The 20,632-nt window shown below is 51.6% G+C and overlaps 1 protein-coding gene across 1 annotated transcript in view; it reads left to right on the top strand.

Annotated features, from left to right (window-relative positions):
• Window positions 1-20,632, top strand: part of LOC114448223 (atrial natriuretic peptide receptor 1-like) — a 30,004-nt gene that overhangs the window by 6,850 nt on the left and 2,522 nt on the right. Inside the window, exons 3-15 of the mRNA XM_028425033.1 lie at window positions 5,670-5,857; window positions 6,117-6,230; window positions 7,928-8,063; window positions 15,865-15,959; window positions 16,091-16,226; window positions 17,195-17,279; window positions 17,531-17,648; window positions 17,792-17,866; window positions 17,989-18,066; window positions 18,230-18,334; window positions 18,755-18,826; window positions 18,907-19,069; window positions 19,151-19,303. Coding sequence (XP_028280834.1) covers window positions 5,670-5,857; window positions 6,117-6,230; window positions 7,928-8,063; window positions 15,865-15,959; window positions 16,091-16,226; window positions 17,195-17,279; window positions 17,531-17,648; window positions 17,792-17,866; window positions 17,989-18,066; window positions 18,230-18,334; window positions 18,755-18,826; window positions 18,907-19,069; window positions 19,151-19,303 — 1,518 coding nt within the window. The remainder of the gene's footprint in view (window positions 1-5,669; window positions 5,858-6,116; window positions 6,231-7,927; window positions 8,064-15,864; window positions 15,960-16,090; window positions 16,227-17,194; window positions 17,280-17,530; window positions 17,649-17,791; window positions 17,867-17,988; window positions 18,067-18,229; window positions 18,335-18,754; window positions 18,827-18,906; window positions 19,070-19,150; window positions 19,304-20,632) is intronic.

Raw genomic sequence — 20,632 nt, 5'->3', positions numbered from 1 at the left:
CACAGACACTCAGACACACAAACACTCACAAACACACAGACACACACACACACACACACACACTCACACAGACACAAACATATACACACACACACACACACAGACGCACACACACACTCACACAGACACACACACAAACACTCACACAGACACACACACACACACACACACACTCACAGACACACACAGACTGGTCTGTAGCTGTATAGTATCCACAGCCGCCGCCTCCACACTGATTGGTCCACAGTGTAAACGGTTCTGTGAGTCTGAACACACTCTGACATCACGTTCTCCACGTCCACCTCGTCTTCCTGCGGCTCCTGGCTGATGTCACCGCCTCATCTCCCGTCGCCATGGCGGCAAAACGGGCAGCCGATCATCCTGAACAAATGTTCCCACAAGGCCGTGCTTCAGCCCTCTTTTCCTCTTCCTCGCTGCCGTTCCCGTCCATCTGGCAGTAGTTAAAGATTAATACGCTGGAATGTCAGTGCCAAGGAGCCGGAGCAGCCGGGAGGAGCCGGACGGGCAGTGATGGAGGCGCGCTGCCGTGGAAACACAGATATCATGATGGACATCAGCGTTTAGTGGTTTAGTTCAGGGTGAAGTCAGCATCAGTGATGTCTGGAAACACTGATTCAGGGATGGGCTGCTCAGGCTGTCCTCAGACTGTAAATACCACCATTCAGCACGGCCGCCTGGAAACCAGGTCCACACACACTGAGTCTGTGTTTGAAGGGGGCCTGACTGAAGGGAGGCTCCGAGGAGACACGTCAGACTCAGGATGTCTTCATGGAGACGTAACCTCTCTGCCAGTCCAGCTCAGAGGAGTCAGACATGGTCACATGTCCCGGACGCCTCATCCTCACAAATAAACCTGCACCAGAAACGACATGCGCGCAGCCGCCCCCTGACCTCAGGACTGACACACCAGTGAGGGGTGCTGTGGTCTGTGGTCCTGCTGGGTCTTCCTCAGCCAGAGGACGCACGCCGCAGCAGATTACCATGACGACATGTTGTTTTGCTCTGAGCGTGACTTCATCTTCTGTCCCCCGCAGCTTGGGCCTCAGCCAATTATGTCCCCTGATGAGACGCCTTGGACTGTACGCTGTGTGGATCAGCTCAGGCAGAACTCACCACTCCTCTTCATCAGCGGCTCGTCCTGCTGGACCTCTGCAGGAGGAGCCGCAGGATTACTGTGAAGATGCAAACACAGGCAGCGACCTGTTCACCAGGACTTCATAAGAGGAGGGTCAGGAGGCAGCACACACACGCACACACACACACACACACACACTGCTGGAAAACACACCGCGGCGACATGATCAGGTGGAGGAGGACAGCGCCTGGTCCTCTGACACACCTTCCTCTGTTGGTGTGACGTTTGCAGGTTCACACTCAGACCGAAGCGCCGAGCTGGCGAGAACAGCCAGCAGGGCGGCGGTCCGCCTGCCGTCAGCCGCTCTGACCCACCGCAGGACGAAGACGCCACTGTGATCATTAAACACAGAATGTTAAACAGGCCCCACCCCCTGCATGTTCCTGAACAGGAAGTGGACAGACTGAGGGTGGCCTCTCAGGGGTTAAATGGCTGCACACTGACATGTTAATGACTCTCACTAAACGTCAAACAATCCTCCACAGTTAATACAACTGTTTCCATAGCAACAGTCCATGCTTCAGGAATAACAGACCACAGAATGATTGACCAATCAGGAGGGAGTACGGCCCTGATGACAGGTTTCAGCTTCCTGTGCTTCACTTCCTGCTGCAGCATCTTAATGCGTCACAGACTCCACCTGAACGAGGACAGTTGGTGTTTGTGTGTCTTTGTTGTGGTCCTCCATCCACGTCTGACGCAGATAATTGGCTCCAGTTGCCGCCGTATGTGAAATCGTCCTCTAATGTTTCCGCGTGCTCTTTAATTACCTCTGAGAGGAAGACACGAGGCTGCTGTCAGCGTCGTCATCACCACCTCACACTCTCAATTACACCTTCTGCTCGCTCCTCTTCTTCACTAATCAGAGTCTGTGGTGAGGAGGCAGCCCGCTGAGCCGGAACGTGCCGCCGCCTCCGTCAGCAGCACCGCAGCACGGGGCTGTTCACGCTCACTGTGAGTGTAACAGCTCTGAACCAGGAAGCAGCAGCTCCAGTTCTTCAAACGTCAGAGCAGCACATCCTGATGAACTCAGACACACAGGAGACACACTCACCGACTCACTGTTCTTCATCAAAGACACAAAACATGCAGACACTCAGCGTTAAAGAGGAAGGACGAGCTAACCAGCGAGCGCAGAACCACCATGATCCTCTAGTTTCTGTCTGAAACTAAACAAACATGAAACACAATCAGACACACTTTGTCCTCCTCTCTTCGAGCCCTCCGACTGCTGAATCTCTGCACTCGTTGGCAGCTTGAGCTGAGCCTGAAGAGCAGCAGAGATTAAGAAGATGATTACTTCTTCTCATCACAGTTCCTGCCTGACCTCGTCTTTCTGCTCCTTCACCCCTCTCAGGTAGGATGAGGGCTTTGTGTGATGAGATCTCAGCGTTTATTAGAGGAGCAGGGAGGCGCAGATTAACCACAGACACCAGTCCTTCCTGTTCGTCTCATCCTCTCTGTAAGCGCTGTGTGAGGCAGGAAGCATGCAGGGGTCAGAGGTCAGCGCAGGGCCCTCCTGCAGGACCTCTTCCTGATTTCAGGGTCAGACCTGCACTCTGACCTCTGACACAGCAGCATCAGACAAAAACTGAAACACTGAAACCATTTTACACGACAGCTCAACAGCAGCTACATGATCCAAAACCACAGCTGACAGCAGAGACAGACAGAACCCAGCCACAGACAGACGTCCTGAGCCCACAGACAGACGTCCTGAGCCCACAGACAGACGTCCTGAGCCCACAGACAGACGTCCTGAGCCCACAGACAGACACAGACAGACGTCCTGAGCCCACAGACAGACACAGACAGACGTCCTGAGCCCACCGACAGCCACAGACAGACGTCCTGAGCCCACAGACAGACGTCCTGAGCCCACAGACAGACACAGACAGATGTCCTGAGCCCACAGACAGACACAGACAGATGTCCTGAGCCCACAGACAGACGTCCTGAGCCCACAGACAGCCACAGACAGACGTCCTGAGCCCACAGACAGACACAGACAGACGTCCTGAGCCCACAGACAGACGTCCTGAGCCCACAGACAGACACAGACAGACGTCCTGAGCCCACAGACAGACACAGACAGACGTCCTGAGCCCACAGACAGCCACAGACAGACGTCCTGAGCCCACAGACAGACGTCCTGAGCCCACAGACAGACACAGACAGATGTCCTGAGCCCACAGACAGACACAGACAGATGTCCTGAGCCCACAGACAGACGTCCTGAGCCCACAGACAGCCACAGACAGACGTCCTGAGCCCACAGACAGACACAGACAGACGTCCTGAGCCCACAGACAGCCACAGACAGACGTCCTGAGCCCACAGACAGACGCAGACAGATGTCCTGAGCCCACAGACAGACACAGACAGATGTCCTGAGCCCACAGACAGACGTCCTGAGCCCACAGACAGCCACAGACAGACGTCCTGAGCCCACAGACAGACACAGACAGACGTCCTGAGCCCACAGACAGACGTCCTGAGCCCACAGACAGACACAGACAGATGTCCTGAGCCCACAGACAGACGTCCTGAGCCCACAGCCACAGACAGACGTCCTGAGCCCACAGACAGACACAGACAGACGTCCTGATCCCACAGACAGACGTCCTGAGCCCACAGACAGCCACAGACAGACGTCCTGAGCCCACAGACAGACACAGACAGATGTCCTGATCCCACAGACAGACGTCCTGAGCCCACAGACAGCCACAGACAGACGTCCTGATCCCACAGACAGACGTCCTGAGCCCACAGACAGACGTCCTGAGCCCACAGACAGACGTCCTGAGCCCACAGACAGACACAGACAGACGTCCTGAGCCCACAGACAGACACAGACAGATGTCCTGAGCCCACAGACAGACACAGACAGATGTCCTGAGCCCACAGACAGACGTCCTGAGCCCACAGACAGCCACAGACAGACGTCCTGAGCCCACAGACAGACGTCCTGAGCCCACAGACAGACATCCTGAGCCCACAGACAGCCACAGACAGATGTCCTGAGCCCACAGACAGACACAGACAGACGTCCTGAGTCCACAGACAGACGTCCTGAGGCCACAGACAGACGTCCTGAGCCCACAGACAGACACACAGACAGATGTCCTCAGCCCACAGACAGACGTATATCAGAGTTCTTCGTTCTGTCAGTGCTGCAGGTCGTCCCGGCTCAGATGCAGTCAAACAAACCAGGACCAGATATTTCCCAGCAGCTCTCTGGGTTGTCTGTCTATCAGACCGCGGGCAGCAGCAGTGACTTCCTGCTTCTGTGATTGGTTGATGCAGTAAACACCTTGTATTTACTGTGTGTGCTGGTGAAGTCAGTCCACTACTCACCACAGGGTGTGTGTGGACATAGCAGCGGTGTAATAAAGCTCTCAAAGTGCAGAAGGTGTATTTATAGATCAGTATTTTGGTGCAGATACAGTAGAATCACACACAGACACACTCCCTGTGTGTGTCTGTGTGTGTGTGTGTGTGTGGTTTCAGCAGACTCCTCTCAGCAGCAGGAAGGGATTTCTGAGCTCAGTATCAATCAGAAGAAAGCTTTTAGCTTGGCGAGGGTTCTGTGGTTTCACCGTTCACTTCCTGCTCAGAGGTCATTACGGCCTGTAACAATAGAGGGGGGGGGTGGGGGGTGTCATCACGCCTCTGCAGGCTTCCTGACGCTCCGACATCCAGACTCAGATCTGAGGGAAAACCACCAAACTCCAGAGTCAGCGTGCCGGAGTCAGACCTCTGCTAACACTCAGACGTTTTGACATCGTCGTCAATAAGACGGGCTGTCGATCAGGTTTCACAGTGCACAGATCGCTGCTTCATTTAAAGCTACAACCCACAATGCAACGCTGCAGAAGGCCGTAACCTCCATTCAAAGACAACACTGCAGTCACAGGAGCTGTAATCAATAACTCATCGATCAGGTCTGATACCGAATATGTGCTGCTGCTTTAATGGCTTTTTCTCACTGTGACTACAGAACTGAAGAGCTGACACACACAGACATACACACACAGAGACACAGACACACACAGACACACACACACAGAGACACAGACACACACACACACAGAGACACAGACACACACAGACACACACAGACACACACACAGACAGAGACACAGACACACACAAACACACACACAGACACACACACAGACAGAGACACAGACACACACAGACACACACACAGACAGACACACACAGAGACACAGACACAAACACACAAAGACACAGACACAAACAGACACACACACAGACACACACACAAACAGACGAACAGACACAGACACACACAGAGACACAGAAACAAAGACACACACACAGACACAAAGACACACACACACAAACAGACACACACACAGAGACACACACAGACAAACACAGACACACACAGAGACACAGACACACACACAGACAGACACACACACAGACAGACACACAGACAGACAGATACATGTGTTAAGCATCGTCCTCTCTCTCTCTCTCTCAGTCATGTTCATCTGCTGCTCCATGGACGTCTTCAGGAAGCTGATGATTCACTTCCGGCGGGCCGACCTTCCTCACGAGCAGTTTGTCTTCTTCTACATCGACTTGTTTGCAAAGAGTCTGAATTCTGAACACCAGCAGCCGTGGGCCCGCGGGGACGAGGACGACGCCATCGCCAAGGAGGCCTTCCAGGTACAGAGACACCGTCAATGTTACTGAGCTGAGAGAGGAGAACACACACACTCACACACACACTCACTCACAGAGGGAGTCCCACTGTCTGAACCTTCTGTCCCACAGGGGGCGCTCTGCAGACACTCCAGAATAAGTCCTCCAGAGCACCCTCTGGAGGAACTGCAGACAGCCTTGGACATTTGTATATAAACAGGAAGTGGACAGTTCTGCTTGTGTCAGTCAGGATGTTTTAAGCTCCTCCTCTTCCTGTTTCCAGAACGTGAAGATCCTGACGTACAGAGAGCCTCAGAACCACGAGTACAGAGAGTTCGTCAGAAACCTGAAGACCGACGCCCGGAGGATGTTCAACTACACCATCGAGGACTCACTGGTGAGACGTGTGTGTTTGTTTTCCTGTCTGCTTTGACACTACACTTTGTGTCGGGTTTGATGAGGCTGCAGGTAAACAGGTTAAGTCCCAGCAGGGTTCCTCCTCTGCAGACCATGAACATGTGATGAGACATGAGCCTTTCTCTCTGTTCAGTTCCTGATAGCGCCGCTCATCCTCAAAGATGGAGGAAAGCTCATTAAGCAGCTAATCAGTCTGCTGATCCCGTCACCACACACACACCTCTCATCTGTGTAGCACCACTGCTGCTGATATCGTCAGCCTTCCCTTTGAGGGATTTGCAGCCTGACTGGAGGAACTCCTCTCCATGAGTGTCGGGTCCCGATGCAGTCTAACAGTACTCCACAGTGAGCTGTCTCTCAGGCAGACTGCAGATGAGCTCCTTGTTAGCAGTGTTAGCATGGTGGTCTGTAGCCATTAGCCTTCTGGAGGTTCAGGAGATCTGGATCCTTCAGTTCAGCAGCCGTTGGTGTGAAACGTCAAACACGTCACTGACAGTGTAAAACAACACAGAGACCTGAGGAACAGACAGACAGAGCAGCCAGCAGGCCGACCAGACGCCCCCCCCCCCCATCCTCCAGGGGACACACAGGACCAGAGCATCCCAGAGCTACAGATCAGATGCTAAGCTAGGCTAACTGTGCTGCTGCACCATCTCTGTCCTGGATGAAACCGAAGCTGATGACGAGCAGCTGGGAGTTTGTAACCAGACACCTAATTCTATCAAATATACAGTGTGTGTGTGTGTGTGTGTGTGTGTGTTAACCACATTAGCTGCCCTCGGCTGCCTGTCTGCTGCTGATTAACTAGCTTCAAACACACACACGATGATGACATCTGGCAGCAGAGAAACAGAATACATCAAGAGGGCAGTGGACAGGAGGGTCTGTGATGACCTGTGTGATCATCTTCAGCATCATCTTCATCATCAGAGATCAGAGTCTGAATTCTGAGGACGTCTTCAGGTGTCCTGGTTTCCTCCCTCTTTCCTGATCGTTCTGCTCTTCAGCTCAGATCAATCCAACAGCGATCAGTGACACTCAGCAACACTTCCATCCTTTCCTTTCATTTTACACCGTTAACGAGGACAAATGGCTGAGTCCTCACAACTCCAGGAACCAGCCTATTGATTCTAAACATCAGCCTCAGCAGTGATTACAGCTGGATCTGCCTTCACAGCTGACCTGCAGGGTGCCGAGATGCTGGAAGACACAGAGTCAGTGGCTCTGCAGCGCTCTGCTCAGCGGCCGGCAGCACAGACTCCTCTGCCTCCTCTGAACTGTCTAAGCAGCCCTGAAAGTCCAACATGAGGACAGGAGTCAGGGTGTCTGTAATGTTCATTTACAAGGGGAAACTATGTGGACATATTCTCACATCACATTTGATACATTTATGATAAACTAACTCGCAGATGTGTGTGAAATAAAGAATGTTTTTCTGTCACTGAACGTCTCAACGTCCTGCAGCCACTTCAGACAAGGTCTGTGTCCCCAGGTGTCCACATGTTTCCTGCTGTCCTTTATAAAGCCGATATCAGAGGGGATTGTGGGTAATGATGCACTAACCAGCAGCTGCTTCGTTGATTGAACCTCCGTCAGCTCCACAGACACACAACAACATGCTGATCAACACAAAGTCACACAAAGCAGCCTGTTAACTCATCTGGCTTTCTCTTTAAGATGAACATCATCGCTGGAGGCTTTTACGACGGCCTGATGCTCTACGCTCACGCTCTGAATGAAAGCATGGCGGCGCACGGCAGCCAGCCGCCAGGGATGGACGTCACCGAGAGGATGTGGAATCGAACCTTCCACGGTCAGTCTGCATCTGCTTTGTGTTTGTGATAACAGTAGCTAACATTAGCCTGCTAGCAAACTATAGTCTGAGTGGATCACAGCATCTGATCATCCAGACTCCTCCGCTGTGCACACACTGGTTATTCGGTCGGCTGTTTGTGATGGCAGCGCTCTGATTGGCCGCCCTTCAGGCCCCGGAGCTTTGTGTGTGTGTTTGGCTCCTGCCGGCCTCTTTGTGCGATGTTTGTGCGCTCTTATCTCACAGCTCGTCGGCTGCACCCTCAGTGGGTTTCATGCATCCTTTCAGGAACGTACAGTTTGTTCTGATATCAGCTCAGCAGGAAATAAAAACCATTTGTCTGCAGCTGCTGGACGCTAAAGGTCTGAGGCCTGCTGCCCCTGAACATGAATACAGTCACGTCTCAACCAGGTCCACAATCCCTCACCTGATCAGCGACTTCCTGTCTGCTGTCTGTGTTAACATGGAGGACAAGCCTGTACCTGAGGCACATGGTCTGCTCCTTTAGCATAATCACCAATCACCAAACTAAACACTGGAGCCATTGGTCACATGACACACACCTTCTGACACCAACACGGTGCTCACAGCTCCACATGTTCAGAATGCTTCATGTAAAAACCTGCAGGGAGTGCCTCAGCACGTCGCCTGACCTCCTCCTCTGAGTTTCCTCAGCCTCTCCACTTATTCATTCATTGTGTCTTTTCAGCCTCATTAACCCTTCCACCCCCTCAAACGCTGGTCTACAGCAGCAGCCATGTCCACAGTACAGACGGCTCACAGTTTGTCAGTGGAGAAATAATCCGGCTTGAATCAGTTATCACAGAGCCAAACCTCACCGAGCTCATAAACAGCATCTCCTCCGTGTTGTTGTTCATCAGAAGAGCTCTCACAGATAATAACCCGGACACCGAGGCGTGATGAGTTTGACCTCCGTGTCAGCCGCCGTCTCACTCGAGTGGTGTCACAACTCTCAGAGGGCGAGGATTCATTTAGAAGTTCAGCTCTTCAGAGGCGCTGCTTCAGGGTTCAATCTGCAGTGTTAATGTGCTGCCGCTTCACCTGCTGCTTCACCTGCTGCTGCTTCACCCTGCTGCCACTCCTTCACCTGCTGCTGCTTCACCCTGCTGCCACTCCTTCACCTGCTGCTGCTTCACCCTGCTGCCACTCCTTCACCTGCTGCTGCTTCACCCTGCTGCCACTCCTTCACCTGCCGCTGCTGCTTCAAGGTTCAGTGATTTACCCCTGTGGACATTAGAGGAACTACAGTCACAGTAACATCAGTACAGGCCTATAGCCGCTCAGTTAGCATCTGGCTAGTGATAACATTAGTAAAAGTGTTGTTAGCTGCTAGTTGTGTAAATATCTAAGCAAGCAAAGAGACAACAAAAATGAAACGCACCTTAGATACATATAAGTTGTTTACAGTCACGCTCTGCTCCGCCCGCATGCTGTTAGCATGATGGAGCGTCATGAGGTACATCTGGAGCTGTGTAATAAAGAGCCTGTTAGCTTTAACAGGTTTGTACTGAGGTCATCGTCAGCTGACAGAAAACTGACGCCTCTGTAATGATAAAAACATGCAGCAGTAAAAGAACCCTTTCTGTGCTGTGATTGGTTACAGTGAGGAAATGACCTCACAGTGTCAGGTGATCGGCCTTTGACCTCCTCTCCTCCTCTGGATTAAAACATCATGTTTGATTGAAAGCAGATGCAGGAGAAGCAGCCCACGTCTCTTTGAAGGCCTCCGCCTGACGTCAGCGCCCTGACATGATTTACCTTCACAGCTCTTTCACAATAAAAGCCCGTGGACGTGCTGGAGGTCAGAGATGTTTGTGACTGTTTCATCCTGTCAGCTCTGCAGAAACAACAGTACTTCACACAGACAGAGGAGACTGGCCTCACCTGGTCCCGACTGTACCGTCAGACCAGAACTCTGAGCCAGCTGGATGAAATGAGCTGACGGAGGCACTCCGAGCCCGTCGGTCTGAGCCTGTCAGTCCTCAGATCAGATTCTGCTGAAGCTTCAGGGAACAACATCGCTGACAGCGGTGCTTCTCACACACAGGACTGTGGTGATGTCATGGAAATGACGATGATGATGAATGTCAGCCTCTGAGCGTGTGCCAGGCATCAAACCACTGCCTGTGTCTCTGCTTCAGGTTCCTCAGAACACAAAAGAAGTCTCGCCTTCCTTTGAACGTTCGCTGAGGATTGTGGGTGTTCGCGGTCAGATCAGCCCGTCAAGGCACTTGATGATGTAACGTCCTGTCGTTTGTTCCTCTCTGGGCTCCTCCTCTTTGACCTGTCAGTCATGTGTGGTGGACAGAGGGACAGAGGGGGGGGTCTGTCCTTTGAGCCTGCTGGGTCGGATGGTCTGAGGCTGGCCGGGAGGTGTTGGGCCCAGCAGATGTTTCCTCTCTGGAAGCAGAGAAAATGTGGGTTGGTTTCCGCTCGCTGCCACAGCCATTGTTCCACTGATGATGTGAGTCTATTAATAAGATGCAGGTGGCTGAGCGGGGCCGCAGGACGCTCTGCTGTCAGTTTGTGTCTCTCAGCCAATCACAGGGTTTCACAATCTGTCAACAGACACACAACACTGTGAGCTGAACGCTGCCAGGCTGCCTTCATACATACTAAATATGTTTTTACAAATTAAATCTCAGACATGTTTGTAAATCTGAGGGTTTTTTATTCGTTTCCCTCATAAATTCGTGACAAATTTTTATTTATTTAAAAAAAAACACTTTTCTCAGGTACTTGTTCGAGATTTCATAACTGTGTGTTTTTCTCATAAAACTCTGTTCTCTGTTTTTGAACCCTGGTACCTACAGATCCAGAGTGATTGTGTTGTGAGTGAGTTGTTATTCTGGGATGAGGGGAGGTCAGTGTGCGTCAGTGAGTTCAGCCTGCAGAGCTGATGAATGACACCAAACTCCACCAACTTCCCTTTCTGCAGCCGCTCCAAAACACACAGAGCACACACACACACAGAGCACACACACACACAGACACACACAGAGCACACGGCAGACACACACAGAGCACACGGCAGACACACACAGCAGACACACACAGCAGACACACACTGAGCACAGACACAGAACACACTCACACAGAGCACACACTCACACAGGTCCCGGTTCTGGTTGGCCCGCCTCTCGGTGTCTCTGTCTGCTCGGACCACAGACACGAGGTGGAGTTTCATTCTGAAGGGTCTGGGGTCAGAGGTCAGCAGTGTGGAGGAAGGTGAGGACAGGGACGAGGCCGCGCTGGTTTCTGTTACAAAAGAAGAAAAGTCACAAACACTGATGAAAACAAAGCAGCTGTCTCTGAGACTGTGTGTTTTTATATTCTGTGCTGTCAGATGTTGACTCCTTCCTCTGCAACAAGCTTCTCCACCATTGTCCTGGTTACCATGGTGATGAGTAACCTGAAGCCTCAGAGAACTGATTCTGCACTTCACGTTTTTAGTTTAGTGGATTTACCCATGATGCTCTGACTCCATATATTAACGGTGTGATGTCCACGCCTTCTCCCCGCCGTCACGTCCTCCCCGCCATGTTTTCCATCTTCTGTCTGTCTCTCATTCAGCGCTCGGCTCTGTCAGAGCCTTCTGTAATGCTGCTGTTGAGATCCACCAAAAATAGCCTGGAAATCTAATCGTGTGAAAGCAGAGCCGCGCCGTCTCCTCCTGCTGCCTTTCAGCCGGAGCGCTTGTCCTGGTTTCTCCTCCACCCGCTGCCCTCCGCTCGCCCCGCTGTCGACCCATCACTCACACAGCATCACCTGTGAGGAGCTGATAACTACAGAGCAACATGTTTCTTTCAGGAAGGATTCTCTCTTCACAATGTAGGAGGACTACTCAAGTAATTAAATGTGATTCAGTCTGAACTTTAGGCTCAGAAACAGGCTGTGAAACAGAAAGCGAAGCAGCCTCTGAGATGTTTTCATTGTTCACTGCAGCATAACAGAAAACAGCTCCATCAGGTCTGCAGTCAGAGTGCGTGTGTGCAGAACAACAGTTATTCAGACAGAAACCAGCTGCAGGTCAGCATGTTAGGGTAACTCTCAACCTGCGTGGCTTCTGGAGGGCTCCCCGTGACCCTGTGGATGGATCGTTTGGTTGCGTCCTCCTGTGTTTGTGCTGCTGGACCTCCATCCTGTGTGGATGCAGCGACGATCTGCTGCCTGGAGGCTCTCAGCTTCACGGCTGGCTCTGTCGTCACAGGGCTCCACTCAGTCACCTCATTAACACTGTGTGAGTGAAACAGCAGCTTAACTCAGAGGTCATGAAGACGAGCACAGAGACAAACAAGTCCAAAGATCAGAACCAGACAGGCGGGCCTGATGTGACTGAAGAGGGTTCCTTAGATAAAGTGTAAACAGAGTTCATGGTGGAAGCAGCGGTGAAGGATGTGTCAGAGGAGGCGGGGTCTCCTGCTGCTGGACTTTACTGAGATGAAATCCTCCGTCTGTGAGACGGCTCAGATCAAACACATCAGGACTCCTGTCAGGGAGCTGACAGCAGAGAACATCCATTTACTGAACGCTGTGCGTCCTGCTGGCTGCCCTGACAGTGTGATAGAACAGCAGAGACCTAATGAGATTTGTCAGCTGTTTCTGATCTTTGATTCATAAGCTGCACATAAACCGAGCCGAGGTGATGCTGGTTACCAGGCAACGCCCCCCCCCCCCCTCACAACAGGGTCCTAAAAACAGGGCTGTACCTGAAAATGTTCTGTCCCCTCCTCTGTTGTGATGCAGCGTGTCTTTCATTTAAAGTCAGAATGTTTGTGTTTGTGCGTCGTCACCGCTCAGTCAGGTGTGTGTCCCCCCGCCGCATATTAATACAAAAAGGTTAGAGGCTATAAAAATATGACACATGAGGAGAGAAAATGAGTGCAGCAGCAGGGGAAGGCATGAATGAGAGGAGGGGGGAGCAGCTAATAAGATTCGATGTGAGATAACATCCATGACGAACGGGACATGAGAGGAGGGAGGCAGCCGGCTGAATAGCAGATCAGATTACAGCTTCCTCTCTGTCGCTTCCGCTACATTAGCTAATGGACAGCCACTTCTCACCCTGTTTGAAGTCCAATATTACAGCACGTCTATTGTTCAGGCTTTAATCTGACCTCACAGAAACCATCCTCCAGAGGAAACAACACAATCTGACAACAGGTTGCTGTGACAGACAGACGCTGAAGGACACATGGACAGTGTCCACAGAGACCGGATCTCTCTGAGGTCACACCTGACGCACTGAAGGACACATCTTTACAACATATAGTAGTTTCGCTTTAAAACGAAGAATATGAATCATCTGTGGAAGCTATAAAACACTAAAAACATCAGCCAATCCTACGAGGCGCCCCCTGTGTGTATAGTTGGCTGGTTGTCACTCTGAGGTTCGTGCATGAGGGCCGAGGTCACAGACTGGTTGGAGGTGTGGCTTCGGGGTGAGCTCCGAGAGAAAGGGGCGTGTGTTTACTTTCAAAATCTGGCTGACTCTCACTGAGTTTTCAAAATCTCCGACCCTACCTTTAATATTAGCATGCTAGCCGTCTCAGACCTGCTAATCAAACCTTTGGAAGCAGCCTGAGGGCTTAGAGCTAGCACAGCCACGTTAGCTGTTGAGTACAGCCCGGTGTAATGCCACTTTGAACCACTAGATGGTGTAGTAGGCCAGTGCAGCAGACAGGAAGAGTTATGTCGTTTCAGCCAGTGTTTACAGAAACAACAGCGCCCCCTCCAGGAGAAGGCCCCTCAGCCTTTTCTCTCCTTTCGGGCAGCAGGTCTACGCTGTGTTTACTTTGTTTTCTAGCCAATCCCTGACCGCCGTGTGGTCACATGATTTACCTGATGTGCTGGACAGAAACAGGTTTTCGTCATGTTGGCGGAGACCTCCTGACTGACACAGGAAATCCTTCTCAGCGTGATGCGTGAGCCGTCTGCTGCCTGTTTAGGTGTCCTGCACCTGCACACACACACACCTGAGGCCTCACATGAGGCAGCTGCTCCTCACACACTCGCCTTCCTCTGGTAGTTTTCATCAGGCTTCTTTTTTTTGTTGCCTCTCGCTGAGTTCTGTCTGTATGAACAGACGTGGAGACACAGATGGTCTGAAAGAAACTGGAAGTCAGAACCAATCAGAGGATGATCAGTGTGTGTTGGGAAGTTTGAGAGCGCAGGAATGCTTGTAGAGAGCCGCGGTGTTAGCTTCAGACAAAGCTAAGCTAAGCTCTCCCTGTATGCTAAGCTGGAGGCTGAAGAAGAGGAACGAAGAGGCGGAGCTAAGTTTTACCAGGAGTCAGATCAGCATTGATCAATGATTTATTTTTTTACATGTTGACCTTCACTCGTCTTTTTCTCACTCTCTCTCACACACTAAACTCTGCCCTGTGTTTTTATGGTTGCTGTGTTCCTGGTTAGTGATGCAGTTCTTTCCAGGAATAAGGGTGTGTCTGTGTGTGTCTGTGTGCGTCTGTGTGTGTCTGTGTGCGTCTACATGTATTTATGACTTTAATAAGCCCTCAGTGTTTTGACATTTCAGCTGCGGGGGGTCACATCTCTAAATGTCATCCTCCGACCGCCGCCTGCTCCGCATGGACACTCAGCTCATTATATGACCTCTGGCCCCTCCCCCTCCGCACACACTAACATAGATGTGTTTGTGTTCAAAATTATAGTTTTTCAGAAGATGTTCTTTTGTTATTTTTGAGTCTTTACGTCCATCGCTATCGCTTGTGTTGTTGAGAACGTTTCCTCCATGCGTGACCTCTCTGACCAATCACTGCCTGCTCTCTGCCTAATTGTTTTGTTGCCATGGAGATCAGCCATCTGGGTTCTAATAGTCTCTCACCAACCAACACACGCACCCACACACATATTGCTAATTACCTGTAATTAACCTGTGATGGTGCTCCTCTCACACACAGCACTCCTCCTCCTCCTCCTCCTCACCTTCTCTTCTTCCTCCTCCTCCTCCTCACCTTCTCTTCTTCCTCCTCCTCCTCCTCCTCACCTTCTCTTCTTCCTCCTGTCCTCCTCCTCCTCCTCACCTTCTCTTCTTCCTCCTGCTCCTCCTGTCCTCCTCCTCCTCCTCACCTTCTCTTCTTCCTCCTGTCCTCCTCCTCCTCACCTTCTCTTCTTCCTCCTGTCCTCCTCCTCCTCACCTTCTCTTCTTCCTCCTCCTCCACCTCCTCACCTTCTCTTCTTCCTCCTGTCCTCCTCCACCTCCTCACCTTCTCTTCTTCCTCCTGTCCTCCTCCTCCTTCTCTTCTTCCTCCTGTCCTCTTCCTCCTCCTCCTCCTCACCTTCTCTTCTTCCTCCTGTCCTCCTCCTCCTCCTCACCTTCTCTTCTTCCTCCTCCCGTCCTCCTCCTCCTCACCTTCTCTTCTTCCTCCTGTCCTCCTCCTCCTCACCTTCTCTTCTTCCTCCTGTCCTCCTCCTCCTCACCTTCTCTTCTTCCTCCTGTCCTCCTCCTCCACCTCCTCACCTTCTCTTCTTCCTCCTGTCCTCCTCCTCCTCCTCACCTTCTCTTCTTCCTCCTGTCCTCCTCCTCCTCCACCTCCTCACCTTCTCTTCTTCCTCCTGTCCTCCTCCTCCTCACCTTCTCTTCTTCCTCCTGTCCTCCTCCTCCTCACCTTCTCTTCTTCCTCCTGTCCTCCTCCTCCTCCTCGGTTTCTTCCACTACTGCCTTTCTTTTTTAGCACATAGGCAGTAAAATTAGCCGTTGACCTCAGACTGTCCAGTTGTGACCTGGACTGACCTCTGTACCTCCACCTGTCTTCCTCAGGTGTGACTGGAGTGGTCCACCTGGATGAGAGCGGAGACAGAGAGACAAACTTTGCTCTGTGGGACATGATCGACACCAACAGCAGCGCCTACCAGGTGAGTGCACACACACACACACACAGACACCCTTTCATCAGACTCTGATAGTGTCCGTGTCCTCCCACCTGATCAGACCATCAAGTCTCAGATCTGCTGTGAGTCTGTTTTAACCTGTGTCGTCCTCGCAGATCGTTATGGTGTACAACAGCTCGGAGGAGCGGCTGACCGCCATTCCTGGAACGTCTCTGCAGTGGCCGGGAGGAGTCCGTCCTCCGGACGTTCCCGTCTGCGGCTTCAAGAACGACAACCCCACCTGCCTCGCAAGTCAGTGTGTGAAAGATCAGGACAGACCAGTCAGAGCAGGAATACACTGAAAGAATGATGTAGCACAGCGGTCCCCAACCTTTTTTGCACCACGGAGCGGTATCATGTAAAACAATACTTTCACGGACCGGCACAGAAAAAAAAGTGCATAAACAGACTCTTACTCTTATGCTTAATTAGTGGGAGCCTTTGAGCTTTCTCAGCAATGAGGCGGTCCCATCTAGGGATAATGGGAGACATGACACCCGAAGTGTGTTTCTTATGTCCAGTCCACTCCGTAATTTTGTTTTGGCCGTCATTAATTGCTTCAGTCGTTCTTGTTCATGTTTTCTTCCATGGCTCGTCTTTTAATGCAGGGTGCTCGGTCTCGCAGTTTTGAAGGCTTCGTTGCCTCATTTGCGAGTCTGTCGCCACATATCACTCAGAGCGGACTTGGTGTGTGAGAATCACCTGTTGCAATAAATCCGTATTTTAAATAGGACTCCTGATATAGTCTTTTAAATGCGTGTTTCTTTTTCTTTGAAGGGGTAGGCTCCTCTTCTTCTGTCTCCTCGTTAGGCCTTTTCCCCTTTCTGAAGAAGCTCTCCAAAGACGTTTGTTTTTTATTTATTTTTGCTGCTTGTGGGCTTAATTTTGGGGCCGTATCCCGTGACCGAGACAAGCGTCTGGGCAGGTGCTTAAAGGCACAGGCGGATGAATCTGATTGATTTATAAATGAAACAGCTTTCAGACTCAGATAATGAAAAATATATGTTTTGCTCAGTCTTTCTGTGCGGCCCGGTACCAAATGACCCACGGACCGGTACCGGTCCCCGGCCCGGTGGTTGGGGACCACTGATGTAGCACATGTTGGTCAAAGATAAGCTGGACCCACAGCTGGACAGTTGTAGTGTTACAGGTTCAAACATATGAAAAGACAAACAGCATGAATCAACCATAAACCAGGTGTCTGCTCCTCTCCCTGACAGAGACCATCACCATCACACAGATGGCCTCCACGGTGGTCTTCTTCATCCTCACCATGACTCTGACTGTCGCCGTCTTCATCTACAGGTGAGCAGCTGCCTCCGTCTGCACTCAGGCTAACATGCAGGACCCAGTCCCTTCACAGATGGTTCTGCTGCATGACGCTGAGGGCAGAGCTGGTTCTTCATGTTCCTGAAGAACATCTGGAAACAGCCTGAGGGAACTCTGTGAGAGTTATTATGTCCACCACAGACAGAGGAGTTACAGCACAGAACACTTCCACAGAATTCAGCCTTCTAAACGTTGTGTCTCTGTGTCCGTCTCTGTCCGTCCCTCAGGAGGATGAAGCTGGAGAAGGAGCTGTTTGCTCAGCTCTGGAGGATTTTCTGGGACGACATCCAGATGAGCAACATGGACAAAGTGCTGCGCAGCGGCAGCCGGATCACACTGTCTCTGGTTAGAGCAGGCGCACACACACACACACACTCACACTCACACACACACACACACACACACACTCACACTCACACTCACACACACACACTCACACTCACACACACACTCACACACACACCCTCTCACTCTGTGTCTGCCTACAGAGAGGTTCAAACTACGGCTCCCTGCTGACCGGAGACGGAAACCTGCAGGTGTTTGCTAAGACAGGATACTACAAGGTCAGTGTTGCTGCTCCTTCTTCTGTGGTGGCGGCTGTGCTGATGGCCAGCCGGACGGTGGTTGTTGTTATCGTTGTTGTTGTTGTTCAGGGTCTCAGAGTCAGTTTTGTGTTGTCTTTCAGGGGAACATCGTGGCCATTAAATACACCAACAGGAAACGCATCGAGCTGAACAGGAAGGTCCTCTTTGAACTCAAACACGTGAGTGCTGACCTCATGAAGGTCCAGCTGAACAAAGACGACGATAATAACTAGCTGGGGTTCCAGCTGTTAGGGGTCCAGTTGTTGGGGTTCCAGCTGTTGGGGTTCCAGATGTTGGGGTTCCAGCTGATTGAATGAGCAGCCTCCATGTCTTTCTTCACAGTTGAGAGACGTTCAGAACGAACACCTGACCAGGTTCATCGGAGCATGCATCGACCCGCCCAACATCTGCATCATCACAGAGTACTGTCCCAGAGGGAGTCTGCAGGTGCACACTGACTGACTGACTGCACCTGTCTGTGTGTGTCTCTGTGCCTTTCTGTCTGTGTCTTGTCTGTCTGTCTGTGTGTGTGTGTCTGTGTCTTGTCTGTCTGTCTGTGTGTGTGTGTCTGTGTCTTGTCTGTCTGTGTCTCTGTGTGTGTCTGTGTCTTGTCTGTGTCTGTGTGCGTCTCTGTGCCTTGTGTCTCTGTGTCTCTGTGTGTGTCTGTGTCTTGTCTGTGTCTGTGTGCGTCTCTGTGCCTTTCTGTGTCTCTGTGTCTGTCTGTGTGTGTCTCTGTCTGTGTCTGTGTGTGTCTCTGTCTGCCTGTCTGTGTCTCTGTGTGTCTTGTCTGTGTGTGTGTCTCTGTGCCTGTCTCTGTGTCTCTGTCGGTGTCTCTGACCGGGCTCTGCTTGTTTTCTGTGTCTTCAGGACATCCTGGAGAACGACAGCATCACTCTGGACTGGATGTTTAAATATTCTCTCATCAATGACATTGTGAAGGTGTGTCTCCGCCTCCTGCTGTGTCTGACTGCTTTCTGTCCCCGTCCACCTGCAGTACCTGTCTGTCTCTCTGCCTGCAGGGCATGGTGTTCCTTCACAACAGTGTCATCCTCTCTCACGGTAAACTCAAGTCCTCAAACTGTGTCGTTGACAACCGCTTCGTCCTGAAGATCACGGACTACGGTCTGTCCAGCTTTCACTCCGACAGCGACTCAGGAAGTGACGCCCACGCCTACTATGCCCGTGAGTCTCCTCTCTGAGCCGTGAAGCCAGCGTACCAGCTGTCTGTTTATCGTGGTTCTGACCCTGGCCCCTTCCCCACAGAGAAGCTGTGGATGGCTCCGGAGCTGCTGCGGCTGGAGGCTCCTCCCCCCCAGGGTACACAGAAGGGGGACGTCTTCAGCTTCGGGATCATCCTCCAGGAGGTGGCGTTGCGACGAGGAACCTTCTACCTGGAAGACTCACTCAGCCCAAAAGGTTTGTTTCCCCTTTGGTTAATACAGAATCCATCATATGATCGTGCAGTGAAGCGGCTTGTGTTGCGTGACATCACTAACAGTAAAACCATGATGAACATGAGCTGAATTATTATTTTCACTCCGTGAACTCTAATCCTCTGGGTTTCATGGGACCCAATTCTGTCTGGCCTGTCTGCAGAATGTCCCCCACAGGTCAGGGGCTCAGAGGACGGGAGTTCTCTGTTAATATCACAGAAAGATCATGTGGAAAGAGAGAGGACATCTTTGAGACTAGTGTTAAGGTAAACATCTGAAATGAGAATCCATGAGTGTGGAGCGCACACCGCAGTCTGAGGATGATGACATCAGCTGAACAGACCTCTCTGCGCTCTGCGTGGAGCTCTGGGAGGACTCGCCTCCTGCACACCCACGGGTTCTGGCTGCAGCTCGGGTTTTTAAGAATGAGGCCTGGTTTGTTTGGCTAGTGCAGGTTTCCAGTGTGTCTAAGAACAGGAGGAGGAGGAGAAGCTGGAGGCAGATCATGTCAGATCAATGACGTGTTCCCTCCGCTCTGAACCCCATCACCAGCCGATCAGCCATTGATTTGTCCACACTGAGCTCACTTGTTCTTCTGCCTTTCATCAGCGTTTGGTATGTTCTGATTCACCAGAGGACCCATCCTTCGAACACAGACACACAACGTTATGACCACCCGCCCACTAACCGTCTGCAGCCACACAACACACGGGGCCGCTCTGTGTTCTGACACCAGGACCAGTCCGCAGCAGGTCGGACCACGCGTCAGCTCACTCCACACTCCACTCAGTCAGTGTCCGCCTGTCTGCTGCTCCCTCGGGCTTATTTTTACACTGCTGTCTGCTGATCATAGTGTGCATCCCTAATAATCCGTGTTATCAGCTTGACGGCCTGTTCTGTCTGATTGCTGTGCTGCATGAGCCCATGTTGATAGGTTGTCTCCAGAGTGCCCCCTTTACAGCAGAAAGTTCAGACAGTGAGACCTCCCTCCATAATAAATGCTCTGTCAAACTGCCAGATGCTGCTGCTGCTGTTAATCAGAAGATAAAACACAGGTGTGCTGATCAGAACCTGCTGCTGTGATCAGTCCTCAATCAGGGAGGACAGAGGCAGCTGATGGATCTGGAGTGATTTTGTTGGGAGTCGGGACGACGTCTGAATGAGGAAAATCAGAGACGGCACATGACATGAGTGAAGCCAGCAATTACACCCTGATGGAGGAGGAGGAGGAGGAGGAGGAGGGGGAGGAGGGGGAGGGGGAGGAGGAGGAGGGGGAGGAGGACGACGACGACATTCGGGCGACTGTATGACT

This window comes from Parambassis ranga, chromosome 16 (assembly GCF_900634625.1).
Source record: "Parambassis ranga chromosome 16, fParRan2.1, whole genome shotgun sequence".
In the NCBI taxonomy this organism is placed as follows: domain Eukaryota; kingdom Metazoa; phylum Chordata; class Actinopteri; family Ambassidae; genus Parambassis; species Parambassis ranga.
Note: the sequence above shows the minus strand (reverse complement) of the source record. Positions and strands in the feature narration are given on the sequence as shown.